General features: G+C 36.7%; 1 protein-coding gene and 1 long non-coding RNA gene across 3 annotated transcripts in view; one reads left to right on the forward strand and one right to left on the reverse strand.

The window, feature by feature from the left end:
* Nucleotides 1-2,231, reverse strand: part of LOC140333051 (uncharacterized) — a 5,601-nt gene extending 3,370 nt beyond the window's left edge. The window contains exon 1 of the long non-coding RNA XR_011921271.1: nt 2,100-2,231. This is a non-coding gene — a long non-coding RNA (uncharacterized lncRNA). The remainder of the gene's footprint in view (nt 1-2,099) is intronic.
* On the forward strand, nt 2,105-27,820 carry GATA5 (GATA binding protein 5). 2 transcript variants are annotated; one of them, XM_072414444.1, is made up of 7 exons: nt 2,105-2,241; nt 3,248-3,899; nt 18,663-18,832; nt 24,204-24,329; nt 26,084-26,168; nt 26,326-26,447; nt 26,956-27,820. In XM_072414444.1, the coding sequence occupies exons 2-7, from the start codon at nt 3,374-3,376 to the stop codon at nt 27,106-27,108; spliced, it is 1,182 nt and encodes a 393-aa protein (XP_072270545.1). In that variant the 5' UTR covers nt 2,105-2,241; nt 3,248-3,373; the 3' UTR covers nt 27,109-27,820. The 2 variants fall into 2 exon arrangements, with proteins under 2 accessions (XP_072270545.1, XP_072270544.1); XM_072414443.1 differs by lacking the exon at nt 2,105-2,241 and adding an exon at nt 2,496-3,166.
* Nucleotides 27,821-27,875: the final 55 nt, after the last annotated feature.

Here is a 27,875-nt window from a genome sequence, read left to right on the forward strand (position 1 = left end):
TTCTTATTTTATAATTTAAATCTGTCACTACGAGTGGCCTGTAGGAACTACACCTATCTGATAAAAGTACTTTTATTTTATATATATATTGTGTATATATATATATATATATATATATATATATATATATACACCAATGTGTACTCAGTTGGTGTTGTATCATTGTACCTTTTTACATTGCTGTTACATTGTACCCAGCAGCAGGGTGTTTGTTATTGTCTGGGTGACACTGTATCACTATGTATATATTCCAGGCTGACTTTAGTAAACATTTCCCTTCTGTCACAAATAAACAAACTTTTTCCTTGTGATAACCAGTAGAGAGGCCTTCAGACTGGCGCACTCAGGGATGGCGACATTTGTCCCTTCGGTGCCATTACCTTCCTGAATGACAAGCAGGGACTATGGTATAGGGGTGCGGAATCCTTGTCCACAGCAATCAATCAAATCCTGTCCTATCTTGTTGCTAGGAGAAACAGCTCTGTGTTAATTAATGCTGATTTACTGAAACAGGGCAAATATCTCAGACAATGAACTGTAATATCAGCAAGTTTTAGTATAATATTCGTTAATATTTTTTTTACAAATAATTTAGGTGATCTTTGATATAAAACTCGAGATCCAAAACAAAAACCCTTGCATGTTTTGGTAATATTTTTTTATGTATTTTAGTTATATGTCTGATGGTGTAGTGTTGGTTTTCAGGATATAAATATTACAAATAATTATTAAATATTTAAAATATGTTTGTATCATCACTACTACACAATGATATTGTAATGTAACTACCGAAAGTACTCCACCTGAAAAATATGTGTATGAGAGAGAGAGAGAAATATATATTACATATATATATATATATATATATATATATATATAAAGTAATGTAAGCAACCATTTGCAGGTCTCAGCTACATACCTCAGCAATAACCCTTGTGTTTATCTAAGTGGTAATGTATTCAATCATAACTAAATGTGCTCAATTTTCTATGTACTAAAAATGATAACGTCCAAATATTATAGATGGGCGTGAAGTGTGACATGGATTTATATACATTCAAAACTCTAATTAAATCATTTACACACACCGAAATAACCAAGATCAAATAAAAAGCATAATGGATATTCTTCAGACCTCATATATATATATATATATATATATATATATATATATATACACATACAAATAATGAATGAAGTCCACCTTCTAAATACTAATAAATGACACATTCCCCATGTTAAACATTCACAATCACTCCGCATAATAAAAGGCTACGCTGTCCGATGTTGAATTCATCATGTTCTGTATAATAATATCGATGTGTTCTGATATTTTATTGATGAAGAAATATGAAGTTTTCCTAGTATATGGCAGAAAAGTTTTATTTGTAAATGAGATACAACCACGTAGACTGCAATGACACAATACCTTATAAATTCAACATTACACTAATATAATGTGCACCCACATCTTATATATAACCTAATGCTACAGATTACATTGTGAGTCCTATAGATTCTATTGTGTATTCTTGCATCTTAAACTCCCCGAATTGCTAAATAATTTGTAATATATACCCTGTGTATTCTATACTCTATTCCCCCACCATCTATTGCGGTTGGTGTGTTTTTAATATATATATATGTTAGTAATTTCTCATCTCTTCTGTATATAGCATTTAATACGGTTTCTATGCATTCCATCTTTTAAACGTGTTTTCTATATATGTATGTATGTGTATGTATTTATATATATAACAAGGTTACGAGATACAATGCATAAAATCTACAAACCCTTAATTGCATGTGTGTGCTGCATGCATTGCACTGTGTACTTGTCAATGGAGGACATACAGTGCAGTGTGGATGACATTGCCATGTTCCCACCCACAGCAACCTGTACAAAGATTGTGCCAATGCAGCCAGGTGCCAGTTGTCATGATGCTCCCCAGACCTTGCAGGGTGCCCATAGATCTGCACAGCGTGTGTGAGCTCAGTTCACCAATCCCCAGGGACAGGCAGCAGGTCCTATCTTGGTCACGTGACTCTGCCCATACAATTGCCCTGCTGTAAAGTCTGCCCCAGTCACTCGCACTCACAGGTCAGCGGAGCACAGCCCAAGCAGCCGTCATCCTTTAAGGATCCTCACCCGATCCGGGCGTCATACTCCCTGCAGGGTGAGCAGCAGAGGAATCCTGGAGCCTGGGACAGACTTCTCCACTCCTGCACGCCCAGAGCAGAGTGAGTACCTCTCTTCCCCCTGCAGCCCGATATCTAACCAGCTGCCCTTATCTGTCAGATAAACCAGGGGAGGCAGATCCGGATAAAGTGCTGGAAGATCAGCAAGGACACAGATTTACACCGCTGCTGCCTGATAATCTGGCGCATAATGAGGGATGTATCGCTGTTATCACAATACAAATGTTTGCGCTTGATGCACGATTTATATCCCGTGTTATCAAAAGGCTATGAGCCGTGTAAGTGCAGCACAGTGTCCCCAGCAGAGCCAGGCTGCAAACATCATGCCAGCAGGACTCATCCTTCAATATTGACGCAAATTGCGGCAGTATTCCTTCTAATCCTTGCCGATTAGAAATATGAAGGGGCAAATCTCATCTAACCATACGGGCATAAAGAAAATGCCCACAATCCCCTTCTATGGGCACAGGATACCTTCTAGCAGTTATCAATATACCACATTTGATCATTCTTGCTTTTTTCAGGGACCATTCAGTTTTACTAATGATTTCAGCCTGCGAATTATAAATTGTCAGAGCCTGGCATGTTTCTTCCTTTAGACTTTAGTAATACATGGCAGGCTAGGTGTGGAGGGCCTAGACATCCTAATATACAGTGCCATTCATGGATAGGATGCCCAATTCCCATAGGGACCTAGATGTATTTTTGAAAATGTTCCTTGTTACCCCCAAACACTAGTCCACCCGGTCTGGGTGAGGGGAAAAAACTTACATGTCCCACCTACCAAGGAAAGAATACCAGTGTCCATAAAGGATTGACATCAATGGCAATTTGCGTCATTTTCCCTCCATGCCAAGTAACCCCAGAACCCCCCAGTTTTGGAGGGACTACAGATAGGAGGGTGCTGTCCCATCAAAGCCTGGCAGGGCATCTTAGAGTGGGTAGGGTGCCAGATGTGCCCTGTGATGTGAGTGTTGGAGTGTCAGTTCCCTCCCCCAGCAGAGTTTGGAGTCTCTTGTTTAGTTTTCTTTTCTCCACACTGTTCCAGGTACTTGTCCTCTGCAGATCTGGAAGAAGGATCCACGCCTGTTCCTGGAAGGGGATCTTACCAGACCTGGAAGCCTGGAGAGCCTTTTATTTCCCTTCTATTGGATCTAATCTGCAGTTAGAGAAGATGTATCAGAGCCTTGCTCTCACCTCCAACCATGGCCAGTCTGCGTATACTCACGACTCGACCAACTTCCTCCATCCCACCGCCAGCCCTCCGGTTTATGTGCCCACCAGCCGAGTGCCCGCCATGCTGCAGCCGCTGCCTTACCTGCAAAGCTGTGAAAGTGCCCACCAAGGGCACCACTTGGGCAGCCACCCCGGGTGGCCACAGACAGCCAACGAGAGCCACGCTTTTAATGGCAGCAGCCCCCATACCCCCTCCGGCTTCACCTACTCCCACAGCCCACCGGTGGGCAACAACACTGGCAGAGAAGGAGCCTACCACCACCAGAGCCCGCTGATGCTGAGCGGAGGTACCCGGGAACAGTATGGCAATGCCCTGGTGCGCTCAGTCAATGGCTCTTACTCCACACCGTACTCCTATGTCAGCCCGGACATGGCACCTACCTGGGCACCGGGGCATTTTGACAGCACCATGCTTCACACATTGCAGGGCAGATCGGCCTTGCCTGGAAGGAGGTCTAGTCTGGGTAAGTATAGTTTATAGGTGGCACATATTCCACTATTTTTATTAGAGCATGACGAATACATTTGATAAGGAAATCAAGAAATTACACCAAGACCGGTATTGCTTCAATTGTGTAAGATAGAATCGATGGGTTTATATATTTATTGTGTATTTTATGTACTCCTTTACTATATATATATCATTTTTAACTCCCGTAATATGAATGTCATATGCAAAGCATCTGGAAATGCACCATATGCACAGAACCATGGTGGATTCCTATTATTTAAACCCTCATTAGTACTATATTATTGTAATAGGGGGAGACCTCTGTGCTACCAATCCCCAAACACCCCCCTAGTGCAGTATGAGAAGCCCTGCAAATCTCAGGTCCCCCAGTCCATGGAATAGGTGATCTAGCCCTGTGCTTTGATCAGTGCTCATATTAATACACACTGACAGCTGCTTGAGTTACAGGATAAAACAAAACATTTATCACTGTGCTGGCAGTGTGTGTGAATCCAAATTGAATGCACATTAGTATTCTTCACCAAGTTCTAATCGTTTGTAGGCAATCATTAGATATTAATGGGTTACATTAGATGAAGGAACAGTCCCCTCTTTATGTATTACAGGACAAGGCTGCGGATAGATAACATTTAATACTGAGAAATGAAATTTTATTTCCTCTTGTACAGTGCCCTCTATTTATTACATGAAAACGCTGAGGATAGATAACACTTCATACTGGGAAGTTGTATTTTATTTCCTCCTATGGAACTTTGTATTGAACAAAAAAGAATATCTTGCAAAATGTTAATATCAAATTGATTAAAAAGTGAAAGTAGAATTTGGCTTATTAGAGAAGCGGTCATTATGTATTATACTAACAAGATTGTATTGTCAAAATAGAGAACCCATTGCTCGATTAGTTTTTACTGCAATACCTTTTTAAATATTAGTTCTTATTTTTGCATTTAGCAACACGCTTAGTCATTTAAACTGGGACCACAGTTTTCTATTATTCCATTCGTTTTATTAATTTGTAATTATATATATATGTATTGCAGTGTGTTTTATTTTAAAATGTGTATTGAGTCTTTGAACGAAGGATCACAACAGAGGGAAACCTAACTGAACGTTTCTATAAAGAGTATAATATCAATAATAGACATTTACCTAGAAAATCCCTATATAACCACATATATCATAATAATTCAGTCTATCTACTATATATTAAGTCAAGCTAAATAGTACGAAATAAAAGTAATTCTTAAGAACACAAACTGATAAACATAGCCTTAAAATACTCCAATAAACTAACAATTGCTTTCTGATGACAATACCTTAATCTCATTCTTCTATATACATTGATTACAATGCTCAGCATTTGTGTATACATTACAATAATTACTAATACCAATCTTTCTGTCCTTGGCCTTTGGCCTTATCATTTATATACTGGCTATTGACTCGCTAATATTTCTGAGGAGATAATTTCTCCTATGTGGCAATGGAGGTATTTTATCTATGAGAGAGCCCTGATTATATTCTGCACCCATTGACACCTGCTTTCCCAATGTTGTAATATCTGCTAATGTATTTCTTATCTAATCCCTGGTCTCTCTGATGTCAGTGGATAGTCTGCTTCATGTTGTCCAGATTTGTAGATGGAATCTGGATGTTTTCAGGTGTGCTTATGAAGTACTTTATGTGCAGTGTCCCTGGATGGAGGACATCAATTACATTTTATAATATTTTAGAGGTGTCTTGCCATGGATGATTATTAATGAATATAGTGATATATCTAATATAGAACTGTTGTGTAATATTTTTATAAATAGCATACACTTATAATCAGACATTTCAAATATGTTTAATATGATAATATGTGAGTTTAATATATTATCTTGTAATAAAAGGAAGAAAGAAAGGAACTGTAGAAATACATTAATCAACAAACAGATACAGTCAATAAGAATATAAAAATAATAACCAGCTGTGGTAAAGCTATGAAAACTTTTAAGTAGTAATAATATTAATATTATTAATAATTTAATTTTAATATTACCAGTATGATTTACCATTTGTGGATTTGGATAATAAAAATAATAATATAGGAGGAATTTATCAACTGGTAAAGTCTTGTAAATATATTAGTACATAATAAATAATGCAAGGAATACAAACTAATAATAATACAATAATAATACCAGGACTGACCAGCTGTTGTAAAGCCACAAGAACATTAAATAATAAAATATTATTAATATTAATAATAATAATATTGGTAATATTTACCAGTTATGGTAACCTGTGAATTTAGATAATGCTGGAGGAATTGATCAACTGTGGTAAGTCTTGAAAACACTTTAGTACATAATGAATAATGCAAGGAATACAAAATAATAATATTACAATAATAATAACAGGACATACCAGCTGTTGGAAAGCCTCAAGAACAATAAATAATAAAATATTATTAATAATAAAAATATTAATAATAATATTGGTAATATTTACCAGTTATGGTAACCTGTGAATTTAGATAATACTAGAGAAATTGATCAACTGTGGTAAGTCTTGAAAACACTTTAGTACATAATGAATAATGCAAGGAATACAAAATAATAATAATAATACAATAATAATAACAGGACTGACCAGCTGTTGAAAAGCTCAGAGAACATTAAATAATAAAATAATATTAATAATAATAATGGTAATATTTACCAGTTATATAGTAAGTTGTTAATTCAGGTAATAACAATACAGAAGAATTGATCAACTGTGGTAAAGTCTTGATAATAGCACACAGTGAAAAATGCAAAGAATACTAAATAATAATAATATTAATAATAATACAACAATAGTATAATAATAATAATAATACAAAAACAGAACCGACCAGTTGTAGTAAAGCCATGAGAACATTAAAAAGTAATAATATTAGTAATATTTACCAGTTATGGTAACCTGTATATTCAGATAATTATAGTAGAGGAATAAAAGTAGAAACATAATAGTACACAATGAATAATATAATAAATACAGAACAATAATAACAATAAAATAGGTTTGCAGCGGTAACCATAATAATAATAAATGTTTGGTATGTTTAGGTTTCCCCTGCAGTCTGGGTTTATACAAGCTGTGTCTGGTTTAGAAATGATCCCGGTTGGTTCTGTGTCACAGCCCCGTATATAACACAGCCAAGATCTGTTCAGTCCTGGATAGGGAAGGAAGAATCCATAGAACAGTTTAAAATAGTGTGGCTGCATACATTGTAACAATAAGTGGCACACTTCAACTCTTACAAAGTGATTGTATGGGGGAGGAAAGGACGGCTCCCTGGGTGCTCGCCTGGCCATAGGGCTCCGAGGAGGGCTACCTACTTCTATAACTAATAGCCTGCTTGTCAATGTTCTGCTACTCCCAAATCTCCTCTAACATAGATAATACTAGTACAAGTGTTGTAAAATCACAATATTAACATTTGTGTTTTATTATTATGTTTAGCAGCAGTAATAAGTATTACTAAATAATGATAGTAGCAGTCACAAAGAAGGTAAAACTATAACACAAAATAGTTTACATTCTCTTGTCATTTGAGGTTGGTTATTATACATAATATATAAATAGTAGCAGCAGTGCTATTATTGGTAGCGGCTAATATATATAAGGGATATTGTGATACTTATTATCTTATACTGGATATAGATAAATATTGCATGGAATGTTTATATATATATATATATATATATATTATACATATTCATAAATATATACTCCATAGTAGTTGTAGCTAGGTCAATATTTTTAATTATGTCACCACATACTAATATTTTGTGGAAATTATGTTCAACTCTTTTTATATCACACAGTATTAATGTTAGTATTGTTATTATTATTATTATTATTATTATTATTATTAATAATAATAATAATAATAATATTAATACTGCTACCAAAAAAAAATAACATAATGACAATGTTAGTGTGCTTTTACATGGGGTTGATTTGCTATTGTAGTTCAGGCTGTCCACATCGCAAAGAGAATTATCCAAAACTAAATATGCAAGGAATATTTTGCTCAACTTGGTAAATAAGATGAAGCCCCTCTGATGTCAACTATAAAATAAAAAAAAAACTTTTTTATTTTGTTTTTTTCTTGCATGTGATTTGGTAATCTTTGTAAAGTACTAAAGTACTAAGCTAAGTAAATATTTACATGCAAGGTGCTATTTCACCTTGGTAAGTGATCAACCTAAATTCCTTTAGTGAATCACCCCTCAGTGAAGCACATATAACAGGGTTATGAACACCTTTCTTATTTTTATCTGTCTGGGTTACGCTAGAATAAAGTCCCCTATTTATGGAGTAGAATATTTTACCCTATAGACCACCTTCCTTTATCTATACAAACAGTGAAATGAAGGAGATCGGTATTTAAGAGGAAAGCAGGATTTGAAGGATGTGAGTTCCCAGCTGTTAAAAAGGACAAAATGACAAGTTCTACATTCAAGAAAAAAGTTGGGGATGATGGAAGGTTTGTTCTGGTGATCCTGGGGCAGTACATACTAAGTGTAAAACATCTCACAACCTGAATGTGCAATATCTGATGCCTTTAGGTGTATCAGAAGCGCCATCAAAACTTTGCATCAAAACCCCATAAAAAAATCTGGCTCTCATGTACATAGTCACTGATAGAAAATATTATTCTATTGGATTGCAAGGTATATGGCTAGATTAGCGGCTTCAGTCAGACTGAGCAACTATCAGATGTCTTTGGCACACCTACAGATACCTCTAGTCATTGTTCATAGAAGGTTAGTGATTTGAAAGTTTGGAAAACTTTACCTGATCATGGTTTCCACTTGGTAAACTAAATTTGCCTACATCATGCCACCCCTGCTCTTTGCATAGGCTAGACATGATGTGACAATCTGTGTATGGCATACAGGTAAATACAGGTTCACATTATTTTTTAAAATGTACTTGGCTAACATACAGACGTCTCCTAATAAAATCCCCACAAGTAAATCAACTCTATGAGAATAAAAAATAAGTCCTAATAATAATAAAAAATAATGCTTTATTTGTATTACAATACTGCTTGTAGGTATACATTCTGAGTTAAGGGGGGTCAATACCAAAGTGCAAAAATGAATGGCTAACCCCCAAATACAGTTGCTATTTCTTGTCCTATTGCAGAAATAAGACAATTTGAGATAAAAATGCAGGCCTCAGTCGGCACTCAAAGCAACTTATAGCCAACAGGGGTGATGGACTAAAGTAGCAGAAGCTGTTCACTTTGTAAAGTGAAAGTCAATAAAATAAATAATGATGCCTTCTTTTATTCAGCTACTTACATTTAAAACAGACAGATGTTGCTATGAGTAGGACCCAAATGCATTGCAATTCATAAGTGGGCTATTTTTTAATATCAATGACACAAAAGAAGAGACCTTGACCTAACATAACAGAAAAGGGTGGTTGTAATGTATGGCTGTGTGAGAGAAGGGAGATCATAGTGACTGCTATTATGTCAGGCTGTAATCATTTTGTATCTAATCAGGTGTCTGCAACCATCTCTTTAGACTCTCAGGCCCTGTACAAAGGAAGCTAAAGAGAGATAAGTGCTACTTTTTAATCTTCAAAGGTGGCCATTATACAAAGATGATCTGTCATATTGATAAATAACATGGGCTCCAGCAGCCTCCTGTAGATGTAGATGAAATATGTATCCACGTACATGGCCTTTTTCTATTTATTATTTAAAAATCAATCATACAGAGCAAGATCACAAAATTGAGTGAGTTGTAATACATATAGAAGTTTTGCTTTTGACATTGTTGCTTCCATTACTGAAATCAAAGCTGAACTGAAATATGGAGGCTGCTCTGAAAATGCTGGTAGCATGGCCACCTCTGGTTTCAAAATTCTGATTTACAAATCTAGAACACGTATATAATCAGAACTGTTAATCTCTAATCAATGGATGCCAGTGGATCAGCCAACACTTTTAAAGCTGTCACGAATGGCAGCCTCCATGTTTCTGTCAGTACAGGTTCCCTTTAAACATCCAGAAATATACAATAAAGTATTCTTAATAATTATTGATAATGGCCTCTTCATGATATTGTGGACACTGACATACTTACTGGGAAAATGTAATTTTAATTAATGCTAATGAACTGTAAAGCTAGGTACACACGTGCAATAATTGTCATTAGAAAACGAATGACTAACGATTATGCTCGATTATTTTGAAAGATTGTATTGTGCACAATTCTGTACATACTGTAACGATACGATCGTTCAAATAAAATCTACACACACTAGATATGATCGTTTCAATGATGCAGGAAGTGACATGTAAAGAAGAAAGTGTACTGCAAAACCATCCACAATCACACAATAGATATTCTCCCAATCTGATTCGCCGGGACGGTTGTTCGTTTCCAGCGACAATCCTCGTTCATATGGCGTCGTTGTACATTTTTTTTCTTAACGATTATCGGACAGACAGTCATTAGTTGTTCATTTCCAGCAATAATTTTGGCACCTGTGTGTACGCAGCTGTTAGTTGACTGCTGCTTGTCTAACTCATTTCCCAGTGACAACTACCCTTTAAAATGACAAATAGCTGGAATTATCTGTATTGAATGAATGGTTTTACCTGGGGTTGCTGATAATTTATTAGGGCCTGCTCTAGAGCTGCATGTTCACATATTATGGCATTAGGTGGTACATTGGTCACGCAGTGTGTCAGTCTGTCATGGATGTGAGATTAACTATTTTTTCTGTTGCATCACTTGCAAAAATTGTCCCCTAAGGAACTTTCAGTTGTCCTCTGTGTGTGCTCAAGTCATTTGTCTGCCTGGCTCTCATTGCTGAGCTGGAAACTTTGCTGGATTTGACAGGTGGAGATAAGTGAACAGCTACAAGTTTGGTTATCAGCGAATGATCACTGCAGGGGAGTAATTGACCCGAGATATTAGCCATGTCAAAGTGATCAGTGTGCAGAGTGAGGTTACACAAGGTGGAGGACAACTGCGATTCAGTCATCAGGATTTATATACAGTCGGGCCCTTCTTCAGACCAATGTTTGCTATTTAAATCCTATATTTCCATGCAATCCCCTGGGAATTATGTGATCCATTCCTGCCAGGGAACAGAGATGCTGTGTCCAGGGCTTGAGCAATACAGGCAATAGTCAGAAGTTGTGCTTTTTATTGCTTGTTATTGTGTTGTACTTTTGGCTTTTGTGTTAAGAAAAGTAACAATAGGCCTTCTTTTCCTTCATATCCTGCTTTCATTTTTTCTTTCCTTTATTACCTCTCCTCTGCACCCCCCTTTCACTTTCTCCTTTAGTTTTGTTTCAGCTATACAAATAAAGCCAAGTTATAGTGCTATAAACATCCTAGTTCAAATAATATCTTTTTTTATTTTATGATACCAGGGTAATACACATGTTCTGATTGCCCTATAATATTATATATTCTGTAGTCTGATACATTTTATACAATTAGAAATATTAAAATAATTATTTAAAATGAAGACGTGTAGAATGTTTTGAAGTTTACATTCTTACTGTTTTTTTGTATTTTACATTTCTGCATACATTTGTTACCTAGGTAGAAACCTACTGCTTGTCCTCATAGATAGATATTTACTGTTATGTTTGAATTTGAAAGGAAATATATATTTTATGATAAAGCTGCAGATCAGCCTCAGAAGTGATAATATTTTTGTTAAGATAGTCCATCAGAAGTCCCCCTCAGCTGTACTTTTCCGTGTTACTCCAAGGCATGGACTTGAATGGTTGGGTTTCATAGAATATTGTTATTATTATTGTTAGCCTGTGCAAAAAGGTTACCATTGAAATTTAACTCAGAAGGCTACAAATAATGAAAGAGGCATACGATTTTTTTCTTAAATAAAATGTAAAAAAATGAATGCCTCTTTCTCTATTTTTAAGCTTGTTTCAGATTGAATGTGAAGCAAAATCTCTTTGTTTCCATATGAAAAGGGTTTATATCTATTGAGAAGGAATCCTTTCCTCAATGTTTTCAGTGCATTTCAAGGTTGGCCTGCAACTTTGTCTAAGTTTATTATTTTGGTCCTCTGTGAATTTGAGTTTGACACCCCTGGTTTAGAGTTTGAACATTATACAAAAAGCTGATATAATCAAAACACACAACTAAGTATTTAAATTCTTTATTTTTGAAAAATATGATTAGTCGACCCTTAGTAGTACTATTTTGGCCTTCAGATTTATTCAGCTGAATTGGGTTCTTTGTAACATTGAAGGTTGGTATTCTTATCTTGTGGCTTTTGTACTCATACCCAACAAGCATGTCAGCAGATGTTCTGACCTGCTTACTTATGGTGACTTGTTGGGATTGATTTACTAAAGAAGGATAGGCTGCTCAGTTTGCCAAATACATTTCATCTGTTAGGTCACTTTGCATTTGGTATAAGATGAACCTGTCCGTCTTTTTAAAAGGCCAATAATGTGCTAGAAAAACATGATTTTTTTTCCAAATGCGTGATTGGGTACTTAAAGTGAACACTGCCTTGCTTTATCTACTTTCATTCACATTGCAAACTGAACATGCACATTGAAAAATGAAAAGTCACTTTTAATAAATTACCAGACGGTACCTCTTTAGTAAATGACCTTCTGTAAATACTGAAACCCTATCATGAATATGGCTGCCAAATAGCATGGAGTTTTTATTACTATGCTCAAAATCAGAATGCTGGGGGTGAAGCTGTCTAGAGGCTTAGTGTTGAGACCGTCAGGACCGGGCATCAATAATCTGACATCTGTGGGTAATTTCAGAGGTGCATTCTTGTTGTAATGGGTTTGAAAAAAAATCTTTTAGGCCAGATTGTAACCCCTGTTGTTTCACTTTTCTGTATACCATGCTTTGGAATATGTTGGTGCTTTATTGCCTATTAATCATATTGTGTGAGCACAGAGCACACTGTCCAGACCTCTTCTCATTCATCTCAGTGTCAGGGTCCTCCACAGACAGGAGGATGCTCAGAAAGGGTTTCACATTGACTGGGGAATCTGCCCCCTCCTCCCACTCCATGGTCTGTCATATGTCAGCCACAGAGGCTGGAATGATAGATTTGTATTGTAGGAGCTCACCGAAAACTGTGTCCGAACTCTGAGCTGCGAGCCATGAGCATTCCATCAGCTCCAGCCTGCCTGTCGCCAGCAGTCAGCGCCGAGAAACTATGTGATGGAGTTCAGGAAAATTTCCAAGCCCCCTCCTCCTTTTATCATCTTACAATAACATTGGAATAATCTTTTATTGTCCAGCTTTGGGAGGGGATGGAGAGAAAACACAAGCTGTTCTGCTCTAGGATGTGACGAAATGGGATAAGATAGGGAACCAACCAGATTCATCCATGTTGGGATACGTCAAGTATTCCGCTAACGTTTCGGAGATCCTAAGTTCACCACTGACTACTAATTAAAGTGTCCGTAGTAATAATGTAAGTAGGCCCAAGCAGTATTCAAGCTGCTATATCTTGGTATATTATTAATGTTAATATACAGTATTTATATAGCACCAACATATTGAACAGTGCTGTACAATGTCCATAGTCATGCCACTAGCTGTCCCTCAATGGGGCTCACAAGCTAATGTCCCTACTATAGCTATATGTCATTATTACAGCCTAAGGACAATTTTAGGAAGAAGCCAATTAACCTAACTGCATGACTTTGGAATGTTGGAGGAAATCGTAGTACAAGGAGGTAACCCACACAAACACGGGGAGAACCTGCAAACTCCATGCAGATAATGTCCTGGCTGAGATTCAAACCTGGGACCCAGCGCTGCAAAGGCCAGAGTGCTAACCACTGAGCCACTGTGCTGCCCTTGGTATGGGAAACATTACCTGTTCACTGGCTGTGAAAATTGTGGACCCTGTAGGATGTAAACTTAACATTTGTAGGTTCCCAAATAGGTTATTTAACACAGTGGTCACCAACCTTTAAAAAACTTAAATTACCGGCTCTGATCTGAGCCTGTGATGGGAGAGTGGGCGGGTTGTGTTCAGGGACACAGCCCCCCACTTCCCTGAGCCTGGGATTTGTACGGGGATTAGCTGGTGGGGCGCACCGGCCAGAGCTGCGGAGCACCAAAATTTTCTTGCGGACCACTGGTTGGCGAGCGCTGATTTAATAGAACAGGGAAAAAAACAAATATTTCAAAAATTAAACTAATTGTAATGAAAGTGGCACACTGTGCCAAATACAGAAACTTCTGTAGGTAATACCATTGATAGATACCGCAGGCAGCCTCTGGAAAGTTTCCTGGATCCCAGAATGGCTGAAATGGCAAAATTGCTTGGATTCAGACCATCGTCGAACCTTTCATTTAAATGAAGGTACCCATAGATATGATAATTGTGCAGGTTAGTAACCCTGAGTCGTGACAATTTGTGTATAGAAAAGTATGCCTGCACATTGTACCAACCGTTTGGCTCCTATTGTACTACCAATGCCTGCCCTTTCCAGCACTAGCACTACCAAGGTTAGGTGGCCATTACTGTGTTTCTAAAATCCTTTCCTATTGACATATATTCCTTTTTAAAATTAATGACCAGACCCCTGTAGATATAGTTTACACAATTCTTTATCAAACATTTTAGCCTTGAAGAACCCTTGAAATTATTTTCAGGTTTTTAGGGAATCACTACGAAAACCAATTGTTTGTGGGTCAATGGAAAAAAAAACAAATTTCTGGGCCAGTAGAAAGAATGCCCACATTACAGCAATGGCTGAAATATCATCTTTATAGAAAACCTAAAACACCATTGAAGCCATGCATCTGGCTATGCCAAGTGGCCTTGGCCCCAGAACTATGCGGACATCATCAAATGGTTGGTTAATCAAGCAAAGTTCGAGGAACTCTTAGTAACCTTTGGAGGAACCCTGGTTGAGTATGACTGATATACACAGTAACTAAGCACAGAAACAGGAATGTAATATATTGCAGATTATTATCCCTAAGATGTGGTGATAGTGACACTCTATATATATATATATATATATATATATATATATATATATACTATATATATGGAGAGGCATCGTTTTCACCCTAAAACAGAAAGTCTAGGACTGCATATTTTTTCTGCTTACTAAAGAGATAAAAAAAATGTTCATTTGCACATCAAACATACCAGAAAAGAACAGAAAACATTTTTGTTAGGGTTTACCTAGACATAGAATAAACACATTTTGTTTGTACTATTTGTCTGATAATTGCTGCCTATGTAACAAAATTGCATGGTGCTGAATCACCGCATTCATAGAGATCAAAGCTAGTCAAGTTAAAAAATGTCAGAACCTATCCGGGCAGTTGTTGATGTATTTATGGACATACGACTGGCTGAGAATGTTTGTATCAGACATCTTTCCTCTTCCATCTATGAAAAAGCTCATCCACATTTGAAATCTTTTAAGATATCAGAAAGTGCAGTTTTTCTAATTTTTCTTACATTTAGGCATGTGAGAAAACGTCTTTGTAAGCTAGAATCAGAACCTGGTAAACTCTCAAACTTATTTGCAGGTTTTAAAGACACATTGAAGTTTTTCTGGATCTTTCAATGGGTGTATCTAAAAATCTATCCCAGTTTATCAAAATGCCATTGTGCAGGGGGCTAATGTTGTATCACTCACACAAATTGATACATGGTAATGTAACAGACCGTTTGGCCCCAGAATACATTTTTCATGTAACACACAGAAATGTTGTCCTTCTGTACATTAGAGTCAAGTCACCCAAAAAGTGATTAAGACATTAGCATTAAGTTAAGTGCAGCTGACGTATGACAAAAATGTAAATGCACAGTGTATACGTTTATGAAAGCTATACCTAGAAACACACTTCAGAATCGCTGACTTCTACAAGTTGTCCCAGGCTTTAGGAAGTACTCCTGAAACGTTTTCCCTCTAACAATTTCTTTTTGTCGTTTGCACCAGTTTATTAATAAATCAACTTCATTTCTGCATCTTTAAGGATATTATCCTAATTTTACATGTTTCTAGCATCATTGTAAGCTGATCTCCAGACAAATAACACCTAACATATAATATAATAATATTACAAAATCAAATGCTTGAAAAAAAAGAAAAAAAAATTACACTTTTTTCACCTAGATGCTTTGAAAACATGATGCAGTCACATGATGCTTTGAAAACATGGATTTTGCATTAAGGTGGCCTTATCTTGCTTTACACAGTAGGATATTGGCATTAAGACATACAGTCTACACTTACATACTCAGGGCTTGCTTCCTACTGTGCAATGTTACAAAGTAGTTGTGTTTTACTGCCCCTTCTTACAAGGCAAATTTGTAAATCAGATGACCCACTAAAAATTGGCCATTTATGTCTGAAATCGTAACATGTGTTAAAGCAGAATTAGAATAAAAAATAAAATAAGTGTCAGCATGCAGGTTCTTTATTACAGAATGGACAGCTAATGTCTCCGCTGCAATCAAATAAACTTACCTGCCTGCTTACCGTTATTTCACTTACTTCTTTTTACTCCTTGGATTGGTATCTTCACCCGGTCCCTGTTCCAGGTTTCAGATCATAACATCTGCAGAAGTAAATAAGGTCAACATTTGAAGCCTGTGAATGGCAATGAGTACTGGTGTGTTTAACAGAAAGTCAGTATTATGAAACCTGTTTGAGAGATATCACAAATGTTCCTCATGTTTCCATTCATTTTGGATTTCACCTAAAAACCTATTTAGTCCGTATCTAAAACCATACTTGAGTTTTGTGGGGAGTCTGCAGCTTGTGTAAAAGATCCACCAGTGGCAGAGACAGATGTTTCTAGGAATTCTGTGAAACACTATGTAATGTGCATATGACTTAATCTGAAGCTGGAAGTAAGAAAGGTTTAAACCTACTGTCAGGTTGTCTGTGAGGGGGATTCACTCTTTTCATTTATTTTTTATATAGTGTAAAAAATATACGATCATTGTAAAAACAATATCTACACAAACCCTGTTACTGCCATGAGTCAAGAACTGGCATTTATAGACACAACTAGCTGGGGCACGTTATTACTGGTCATCGTGGGTACGTGGATATTAACATGTTCCATGTGCAAAAGTTTATTGCTTTATTTAATCATGAATGATCTGTCTTAAAAATAAAACAGTTAAAACTATCATAGGATAAGCAAAACTCTTATTTTCCCAGGAACTGATCACAGTGACAGCACATTACCTCGGCCTCTGAGTATTTCCTGCCCCTATGTCCCAAACTACATTGAGACAAACTTCAAAATGTCATTTGCTTGCCATGCACTCCCCAGTCTAGCAGACGCAGAAAGGTTATTTATGACTGGTAAAACCGCAGCAAAAATGCAGCCCAGAACTTATGGCCGAGGAGCAGTTCTGTCTACATGAATGAAAACTTAATAGCATTCCAAATTTAGCTTTCAAAAATATATTTGCCATTTTTCATTTCTTGGAAAGGAAGGCGGTCTGCCGTCTATTTCAGATTTTTTAGATACACATGTGAAAGTGATCAACTTATTGTAAATAAATTTATCATAGTGCCAATATATATATATAAAATCCTGATTCTTTGTATAGTGTGCAATGCTTATATATATATATATATATATATATATATATATATGTTTATACACTGGAGAAATGTGTGCCCATTACATATGGCCCTTTATGTTTTGTTAGTGCTGCATAATTACTGTAGCTCGGTGATTTAAGTATTTCACTGCACATGTAGTAGACAATCTATGGTCTCAAAAAGAAATACCTGGTGTCTCATTATCAAGTCTGTCTTAGGTTTAAATCTCTTGAAGAAGCAAGCAAGCAAATAGCTTTGAAATAAAATAATAATGTGGTGGTATTGTATATGTGTTGATATGTGCTTTGTTAATTCATACTACATTGGCATTTCAATGATTTGTCCTCTTTAATGCCTCAGTGTTACCAACCCATGAGCTTGCAAAATACTGCAAGGTTTGAAGTTTTAAGTGCATACTGCATCAACCATAGCAGCCAATCTTTGTTAATCTGATGTGTGTCAGTCAAGTTATTTCTTTCTGGTTTTTATAGTCTAATGTATTTTGCACTTTGGGCTCATCCACTCTATTGCATTAATTGCATTTGTGCCATTTAGCACCCGAACACATTTTGCCTACAGATTGACATCCCTTGCAATGCTCTGCTGGAAATGCTACAATGCGCTTTTTGGTGCAACTTTGGTTCTTAGGTAGCCCATTCAAATGGAAGATAAAAAGAAGTGCTAATGATATCACATATCTAGAAGGAAATTATTTTTATTTTACCTAGTGACCATCTACATATGACAATATAAGGCCTGCTGTGGTCATATAAAAGAATTTAGAGACAAGCCGAACATTGCTAGAAAGCAGCCACAAACACAATGAGTGTGTCCGGTCTTCAAATACAGATTATATGCAACAGGGAACATCAGAGAACGAAAAATAATTATTTGATAATTATTTGTTAATATATTAAAATATTATTTATATTTTATATATTTAGATCTGGAAAGATTCTGGAGAGAGACTGCCGGACACAGCCACAATAGTTCAAGTAGTTTCAGTACACTTAGCCATATTAGAACCTTAGAAATAAAATATTTAGAAAAAGTATAAATGATATTGTAGAGGTGAAGTAGGTGAATAAATGTCCAAAAACCTTGAATTATCCTGTCACTTCTAACCACTGTAATTTTTCACAGAATTCCTTGAAGATTTCCATGCCGAAGGAAGAGAATGTGTCAACTGTGGCGCGATGTCTACGCCTCTGTGGAGACGAGATGGCACTGGACACTACCTGTGTAATGCCTGCGGACTGTACCACAAAATGAACGGAATCAACAGGCCACTTGTGAAGCCTCAGAAAAGACTGGTAAGAGACCCCCTTTGTGTTGTTTTAATAAATAACTAGATGAAACGTTTACTGTTTGGATCAGCCAACTGAGTAGAAAATTGTCTGTCAATAGTGAAGTCACCTACAAACTCCAGAAGTGCTTGGCATTGCAAAAAAGTGTCCGTCCAGCATGTTTGAGAACCTGGATATTCATGTATGTAACTATCATACATATTGGGTAAATGTTTTTCAAAGAGGCAGCTCACCCACAAATGCAAACATATGGGGACAATTACAGATAAGGCCAAATCTCCCTTGTTGTTGTTTTTTAATGTATTTTATGCAGGGAATACCTGTGACTATGATCTGTAAAACATAGCCAAGAACAATATACGATGTTCCCAGCTCAGTGTATTAGGTGTAGACATTTTACTGGAAAACAAATTCCTGCAGTGTTCCATTGCTGCTATTACTGTTAAGCGAGTTGCTTTTAGCACTGACACCAGATGGAGGAGGTGTCCGCAGTATACCTTTGAAACGACAGTTGCTTTAGATTAACACCAAGAATTGCAGATTTTCTCCGAGGTGCTAGATATTTTCCATATAGATTGATGTGTGAGGCTAATGAGGTTGTCAAAGGCAGTGATCTGGAAAAGCTGCAGTGTATAAAATGTTTCTTAACTCCTCTCCTGAGCATTCATGACGTTGTTATGAGCTTCTGGAGAATCCATCTACCTTTAATGCAATGCAGAAACGACCATCAACAATAGGTCTTGTATGAAGAAACTATAAAAAGTAATAAATAAAAGTTTGGCTTGGCTTTCTTTTTTTTATTATCTAACCTATGCCAGGAAGATGTCAGCTGGAATTTGATTGGCTGCTATAGGCAATACAGACTTTTCAGACACTTTTTCGAGAGGTAAAACCCATTTTCACCAACAAATGTACGCTGTGTTAAAAAAAAAGAGTTTGTGATTGCAGACTGGCAAAGAATGCAGGCCTTCTGAGTAATGAAATTCTTCATCATAGCAATCATCTTGTGCCCCTGAATGTCCTGTAACACGAATCCTCTATGACAATCAGCATCCATATTTTGTAATGGCTTTAAATCTGAGTTTGCTCAAACAGACTTGTGTAACAAGATATCCATCCAGAAGCCTATGGAAAAGCCTGGTTGTTGAACTTGCTGCCATAGATTTTGTAAATTTCATGTTTGTGGATAGGATTGATAGCTAAATGATTTCTTTGCTGATTAGATGTCAAATATTAACCATAGTATATGGGATTGGTTGGTGCTGTTTGCAGATAAGTCATTAGACAACGGCAAGATGGCCAAGTTTTTTTAAGCTCTACTCCAACCCAATTTTTTTTTCTATTTTTGGATAATGAAATTTAAACCTTTATACTTAGCTTTATACTGTGGTCTAATTTCAATTGGTTACATTCCCTTGACATCTTGTGTGTTCACTGGTGAAGGATGCGAGGATAAGTTTCACCAACTGTATTGCATACTTGATGCACTTGATGTCGATATATGATGTCGATATGGACTTGATATCGATGAACCTGATAGGTCCTCTGACTTATTTCCACATTATCCAAAACTTAAAAAACTGAAGTTGGACCTTACAGCTGTGCTGTAGGTATCACAGGGCCTAGTCACACATACACAATGTGGTAATGTTCATGTTATGACTCTCTTCTCTTCATTTAAGACTCCAGTCTGATTGGATTTTTACAGCAGTGGTCACATAAGTGTTAGTCAATACATAACAGGAACTAATAGGTATCTAATGTACATGTGAATGAAGCCTTTAGTAAAGCACACATGATACAATGAGCAATTGTGACCTGAGCAGTTAATGAGTTAGGCAACATTTACTTGTCTCCTTGCATCACCTTGTCTGTTACAAAGCCGTAGAGTGTATAACAGGCCCAGGCGGAAACAGAACATGTGTTCTATATAGCCAACGCCACTGTGTGCTTATTGTATACTGAGTCAATACAGTAATCGGCAAACACAAAGTACACCTAATACAGGATATATAGGGAGGAATACTGACTAAAGTAGGGAGATAGATACTGTTTAACTAATACAGAACTAGCAATTGAAATATTATAGTAATTGGTTATCTAGCAAGCAGGTACAAGGAAATTACATATGGGAAGAAGGATCAGTGGAATAGCTATTGCAAGAGTCATTCCTGATAGATACTATGATCTGAGTAAATATATGACCAGGAGGTCCTCTCCAAAATAGTGGCTACTAATAATCAGGTAAAAAAAGAATGACTTTTATGATTGCATACACAGCTCCAAGCCATTGCTTCATCATGTTCTTCATAGCAAACAGAAGCTTAAATGTAAATAAAATCAGCAGTGACTACACAAAGAAATGGCTTCAGTCTCATGTGGACAGACGTCTTCAGGGCAGAGTAGCTAAAAAAAAGTGGGAGTAATGAAAATTCAAAGACCGAGAAAGAAAAAGATCTGTGCTGGCAGTCACCAATACAATATTACAAAGTCCTACTCAAAGCTAACAGTTTTGCAGGGATAGATGAATAAAAAGTGATGGAATGGCTGAAATACTTTTTTGAGAACATTTTTGTTTTGGGCTTCCTCCAAAGGCCTTTGATCACTTGCTGAAGAAAAGGATCATCCTGCCTGAACTTGGATACTTGGATCACATGATCTAATGCCTCAGCTTTTAAAGTCTTTCTTTTGTTCTTTAGCTATCCTATCACAATGATTAAAGTTTCTTTATTTTTATTTGTTCCACATTTTTAGTGTATGATGACTCTATGTGAAACAGAGTTCATACATTCAAGTTGTTTAATGCAAACGTTCACATGTACACGTATATTTATCAGCCATAGACAGTCCAGAAAATCATAATAGAGCCTCATATTTGTTCGACCATTGCGCTGTTCTTTTTAATGTAAACAAGCGGGCCAGTTCAAAGTTAGAGAGCGAGGTTCTTGCAGACAAGGTCAGAACGTTGCCAGGGAAATGTGACCGGCCCCCTTTCATTTAAAGTAAACTGAGAGGAAATTAGGAGTAAAATATGGTTGTTCTTCTGTCCTTGACAAGCCCCTGGGCCTTGCCATCGTCCATCACTAGCGCTGGAGATTTAGGGTTGAGGGAGGAACATTTGCAGAGACAATATTTTTGGAAGCAGCTAATGGAGCCTCTGCCTTTCTCTGCCTGTCTCCAGTTCTGGAGCTGCCAGTAGATGAAGGATTAACTCTTTCCTGGGATTATAAAGTCTTGCAGCCTATGCAAGATACAGATTAGAAGTTTGCTGCTCTTACACAGGGACACCTGAAGTCTAAACGAGCTTAAAACATGGGGATTTATCTTAATTGCTTTTTTGCTTGTAAGCCAGTACATATTGGGCCAAAAAGTGGGTATTCAATCGGCAACTCCTAATTTCTTCATTCTGTCTTACTGTAGAGCGTACAAAAAACTGGGACAAAATACACACCAGTGACAATCCTCCTATAAGAACGGATGTGTAAATAACATATTTTATGCAGTAAAAGGTGTCCTTATGTAGACAATCAAAAGTTCCAAAACTGCTGCTGGGCACCATCATTTTGGATGACCACAAGAGCTGTCATTCAAATGACATTTTATAGCAATGTTTCTCAAGCAGGGTTCCTCCAGATGTTGCTAGGGGTTCCTTGAGCAGTGATCAATTTTCATCTGTCAGGTCAATTACCACTGACACCAATGATCTATTTGGATATCTGTAAGGCTGGCATTCTTCCCAATGAATACCATGCTAATGTAAATTGGTCATATCATAAACATTGGCAGGGGGTTCCTGACCTGGCATTATTTCAAGGGTTCCCCTATGTTCATAAGGTAGAGAAAAGCAGTTCTATAGTATACCCTTTTGTCTTTCCCCTGGGATTTGTATAAAAGTTTATGTAGGGAGGAAAGGGTCAGAGGAGCTAGACTAGCACAGAGTAATTAGAATCTACCAAAAGAGGAAAGGGCTATGACATGCAAGAAGGGAGCTCTGCTAGGGAATTTACTCTTATGGAGTTCAGAGGTGCATTGCAAGGGAAGGGAATTATTTATGGAAAGAAAAAAAACATTTTATGGAAGCAATTTTAAAAGATAAGGTTCAAAAGGTCTAATTAACTTCAAAATTGTTTATTTTTTAGTCCTGGATAGGAAAATGAAATGTAAAACCCCTGTCTGGTCTTTATTACTATCTATATCCCCACTAAGAAAAGATGCTTCACCTATCAGCCCAGGTGACCATTGTCCCTGGCAGAGAAACTGACGAGAATTCCAATTACATAAAACACAAGGTGAAGAAATATCTTCTATAAGGGATGTATGCTATGAAGGCAATTTTACAAGATGGGACTTCAGTTGCTTTTAAGAATCTCCTAATTCCTGTTAGGAAATAAAGGTCAGTTTTCCTAAAAGGACACTGACTTCAAAGAAAATAAAACTTCACAGTGAACTTAACTCTTCCATACTCCAAAACTGTAAAAAGTTTTAGCTTTGCATGCAGTTTAATGTGTTAGAGCCCAGCAAAATTCTAATCTATCCACACAATCTCCATACTGTAACAAAAATAAGAAAATTAGTACAAAAAGAAAAAAGAGTCAAATCTCCCTGTATTGGCTGCAACAAGTAATTCTTCCCAGTTTGAATTTGCCTATTTCAAAATGTGCCTCCATACAGTTAACAGATTAACGTCACACCATTCTTCATTGCTATAAAGTTAGGCAGTGTTGCCATAGCAAAATCACAAGGAAAAATGAGGTGTGATGGTGTTGCACAGCCGTGGCTGTATTTTTTCTCTTTTCTTCCATCTTTCTTTCCAGTTTCTCATCGTGAAGTGACACATTCTCATGAACATGTCCACAATATCAGTCAGCCATAAATGCAGCTATCATTGCATGATGTGGTTTATTGCTTGCCTAAGAACTGCAGAGTTTTTATACCCAAGAAGATATAAACTTACTGAATGATATTTAATTTGCTGTGTGGATCATGAATAATTGTCATGTTTTGTTTTTTTTTTTGTTTTTTTATAAAATACTGATTAATTTGAAATCTGATAATTTTTCTAGCTTTTTTAGTCCACCTCCTGTCAGTATTGACTGCCTGGCATTGCTGTAGACCACCATTCAGTGGACCATGCATGCACAATGTGCATCTGTCTATCACAAACACATTTGTCAACCTATAACAGGAAAGGCCTGAACAAAGGTCTTCATTGCAGATTTAAAATGTACTTTTAGAAATGGCATGAACATATTAAATTGTTGAATATAAATCTGTTAATTCTAGCATATAACTTGTTTCCAAATCTTGAAAATGTTAAAGCTACCATGAAAATGTAAGAAGAAACTCAAAAGAGATATTTTTCTTTTCTTTCTTGCAGTCTTCCTCTCGACGTGCTGGACTGTGCTGTACAAATTGCCACACAACTACTACAACCCTTTGGAGGCGAAACTCGGATGGAGAACCAGTATGCAATGCTTGTGGCCTTTACATGAAACTACATGGGGTAAGAGTCTGTGTGACATATAGACTTACAAAGAATTTCACTACATATGACTTGTCAGGGTGACTGCAGTAAGCAAACATGACACAGTCTTTTTTTTTTTTTGAAAATGTTTGTGTTGCTCATAGCAACTAGTCTTGTTTTCCTATTATTTGGTAACAAATATAGCAAAAATTACAAATATGATTAATTGCTATGTGAAACAGATCCCTATGTCTTCCTATTGACATCAGGAAATATTATTTCTACCCATTGCTTAATTAGCTTCTATTGAAGTTTGTTGCACCTTTCAAAACTTTCTAGTTTCTAGCCACAGAACTTTTGTTGCAAAAAAAACAACCAAGCTCCAGTTACCTTTGCTTACTTTTGTAATCAGTTTGGGAGCCACAAAGAGACTTGTTTTATACATGCGATATGGAAAGATCAATATTGCTTTTTTCCATTTACTATACTCTGCCAAAACTTCTGTTGCTAACTCAGTCACTGCAACGGGAACTTGGCTGATACACATGGCTTTCAGAGAAGGTTCTAAATGTGCAGCAAAATTACTGTAGTCATACTATGTGATACTAAGTATGCTCAAATCTGTCCTACACCCTACCCACAGTCCATGTTTTGAAGGTAACCTCACATATGCAGTAAGGGAGTAATTCGGAAAGTTTTGGATTTTGGCTCTGCGAATCCAGTGCTAATATTTATTGTAAATGCCCTTGGCAATAAGTTCAAAAGAAATGTTCCTCCACATCCCATAACCAATAAACCTAATGTAATCCTTAGGCTGACCTGATCACTAAAGGTGCGTACACACTTCCAATTTTTATCGTTCCAATCGAACGACGAACGATCGATTGGGCAAAAAATCGTTCGTAAAAAAGTAACCAACGACGCCGACGAACGAGGAAAGTCGCTGGAAACGAACGCCCGGACCGACGGATCGGATTGGACGACGATCGTTGAACATCGTTCGTGTGTACGGTCGTTCGTTGATCGTCCATGGGCTGAGCATGCGTAATGAACGAACGTTCGTTCACTTTCCTGTCGTGCACATAGTTCCTCTATCGCTCAAACGATCGTATCTATTGTGTGTACAATATCTACGAACGATCGTGTCGTTAACTCTATGTGCAGGATCGGTGCTATACGATCGTTCGTATATATCGTGCATGAACGTTCGTCGTTCGTTTTCCAACGATAATAATTGGAAGTGTGTACGTAGCTTTAGCCCCTTGACCATACAAACTTAACCTAATCCACAAAATAAACCCTTCACATACAACTCTCTTTATTTTTTAAATGTATCTATTTACAAAATCCTTAGCTTTATTCTTTCCTTAATATTAGCCCTTACCCTAACACTGAGGTAACCCCTTAACAAAATAGAAACGCTGAAACTAAAAATGATCATTTACCATTTCTCTAACAGATTTATTTTTTAATCTTACATCTCAAATGAACACTATGTAATCCCTAACATTTCATGAAACTGGATACTTACTGGTTCTTGATCAGTGCTGAATATATTTTTCATTGACTGAGCAAATTCCTATCTCTGCATCAGGACAGAGAAATTTAGATAATTGCAGTGTTGGACTTGAGGCAGATTTTAAAAGACTGATAACTTTGGGGGAGCCGCTTAAATTTAATGACAGATAAGAAAAAAAATACCTAGTCTTTAGACAATATTGCTATATTTACATAACCTCATTCACTTCACTCTTGAAATCTTGAAAATTAAAAAAATGCTTATTTTCTTTTAGGTTCCCCGTCCTCTAGCCATGAAGAAAGAAATCATACAGACACGAAAGAGGAAGCCCAAAAATGTGAAAGGAAAATCATCTACAGGTGATTAGCCAGACCAAGTGATGTCTATCTGTTCCTCTTCTTTCCTGTTTTTTTTCCTCCCCAGTTTGTTTCCCTGCTGAATGTATTCTACAGCATTTATGGTGTTTTCTAGGTTTTGACCTTCTGTTTGTAACTACAACTTTGTATAATTTTTCAGGGTCATCAACTTCGGCAAATACCTCACCTTCCTCAGTTACAACAGACACCACACCGGTATTAAAAACAGAACCTGCCCTCGCTACACAATACTCAGGGCAGGGGATGGGAGCTGTTTCCCAGGTAAGAAACCTCAAATGAACAGATAGTTGCTGTATTTATTTTCATGAACAATGTCAGTGTTTTACCTGTACAGAAAGTGATGTCTGAAATCTCAGTCTCAGATCAGTCTTGTAATATTATTAGTTCAGTGTTCAGCAAAATGAACTGAGAAATAAACTGCAGCTTATATTTGGGACTGTAAAAATAAATAGGCCTAACCAATGCGGACATTAAAACAAGAGTTGTAAGAAATAAAAGAATAAAATATTTTTATTTAGTATAATAAATAGAAGGCAGCATATGTAATGTGTAAAAGGAAACTATCTTGGTTTGTTATAAAAAAAAAGACATGATGATGTAAACCCATATTACTACGCAAATAACAAATGTTTAGGGATGGAAATACACAATAAACCTGGGCAGTTATAAACAAATTACAGGAGCAGAGTTCCTTTTCTTTCCCCTGCTAATCACTTCTGCTATCACAATGGTGCCAATGGTCTCACATATAATTGTGTTTTGTTTACAGGGTCAAAACCAAACAGATGACCTTGTACCTGGGTCCCATGAGCTAAAATTTATTTCAGATGAATACCCATTCAGTCATACTGGCTTGAGCCAACAATCAGGACTCAATGTTCCTCTTCGTCAGGACTCATGGTGTGCACTAGCTCTTGCGTGAATTGAAACATGAGCTGAAAGACAGTTGTGTGTGAACTAGGCATGTGCCAATGGGGCTCTCCCCAGCAAAATACTCAATGCAATGCAAGATGGGAACCCTATGGGTTACAACCAATGGCTTCAAGTCAGAAAACCTCAGAAAGAACAGATGTTGTTGGCATTCCCAGTATCCAACACCTCAGAAGGAGAAGACCACTTTCCTCGAGGGGGATGTAGCGTCTTGTATGAGATCCAGAAGGTGATGGGACGGGTCAGGACAATCACAGATAACTAAATAAATGATTTACAATTTGCCTTATTTGGAAGAAATAAATTGTCCCGGCTACAGGGAAATCTTCTTCTAAACCAAAATCCTTAATGTCTTTGACAATCAAAATAAAATTATTTCAGTTCTCAGAACTGGATATTTTCAATGGCAGAAGCACAATGTAAGCCCTTGGGACAAAAAAAAAAAGAAGGAGTTTCTATCGTAACTATTTCAAAAGACATTTTTACCAAGTACCGATTACTTCCCTTTTCATACCTTAAGTGCAATTGGTTTCACTTTTCAATAAAGAGTGAAATGTGCCGCAAAGATAAAATTATTTTAACTATTCGCACAAAGTCGTGTGCACTTTTATTCCTGTAAATTTGTTTTTTCATTCATTTCAGGTTTATTGTAATAATTGATGATTTATAAATTGCTGGTTAAAGGCAAAACCTAAAAAATATAATGGTCTTTTTGTGTGAAATTTTTTTGTTTAAATTTGAAGGAAAATGCCATCCAAA

Source organism: Pyxicephalus adspersus, chromosome 6 (assembly GCF_032062135.1).
Source record: "Pyxicephalus adspersus chromosome 6, UCB_Pads_2.0, whole genome shotgun sequence".
NCBI lineage: Eukaryota > Metazoa > Chordata > Amphibia > Anura > Pyxicephalidae > Pyxicephalus > Pyxicephalus adspersus.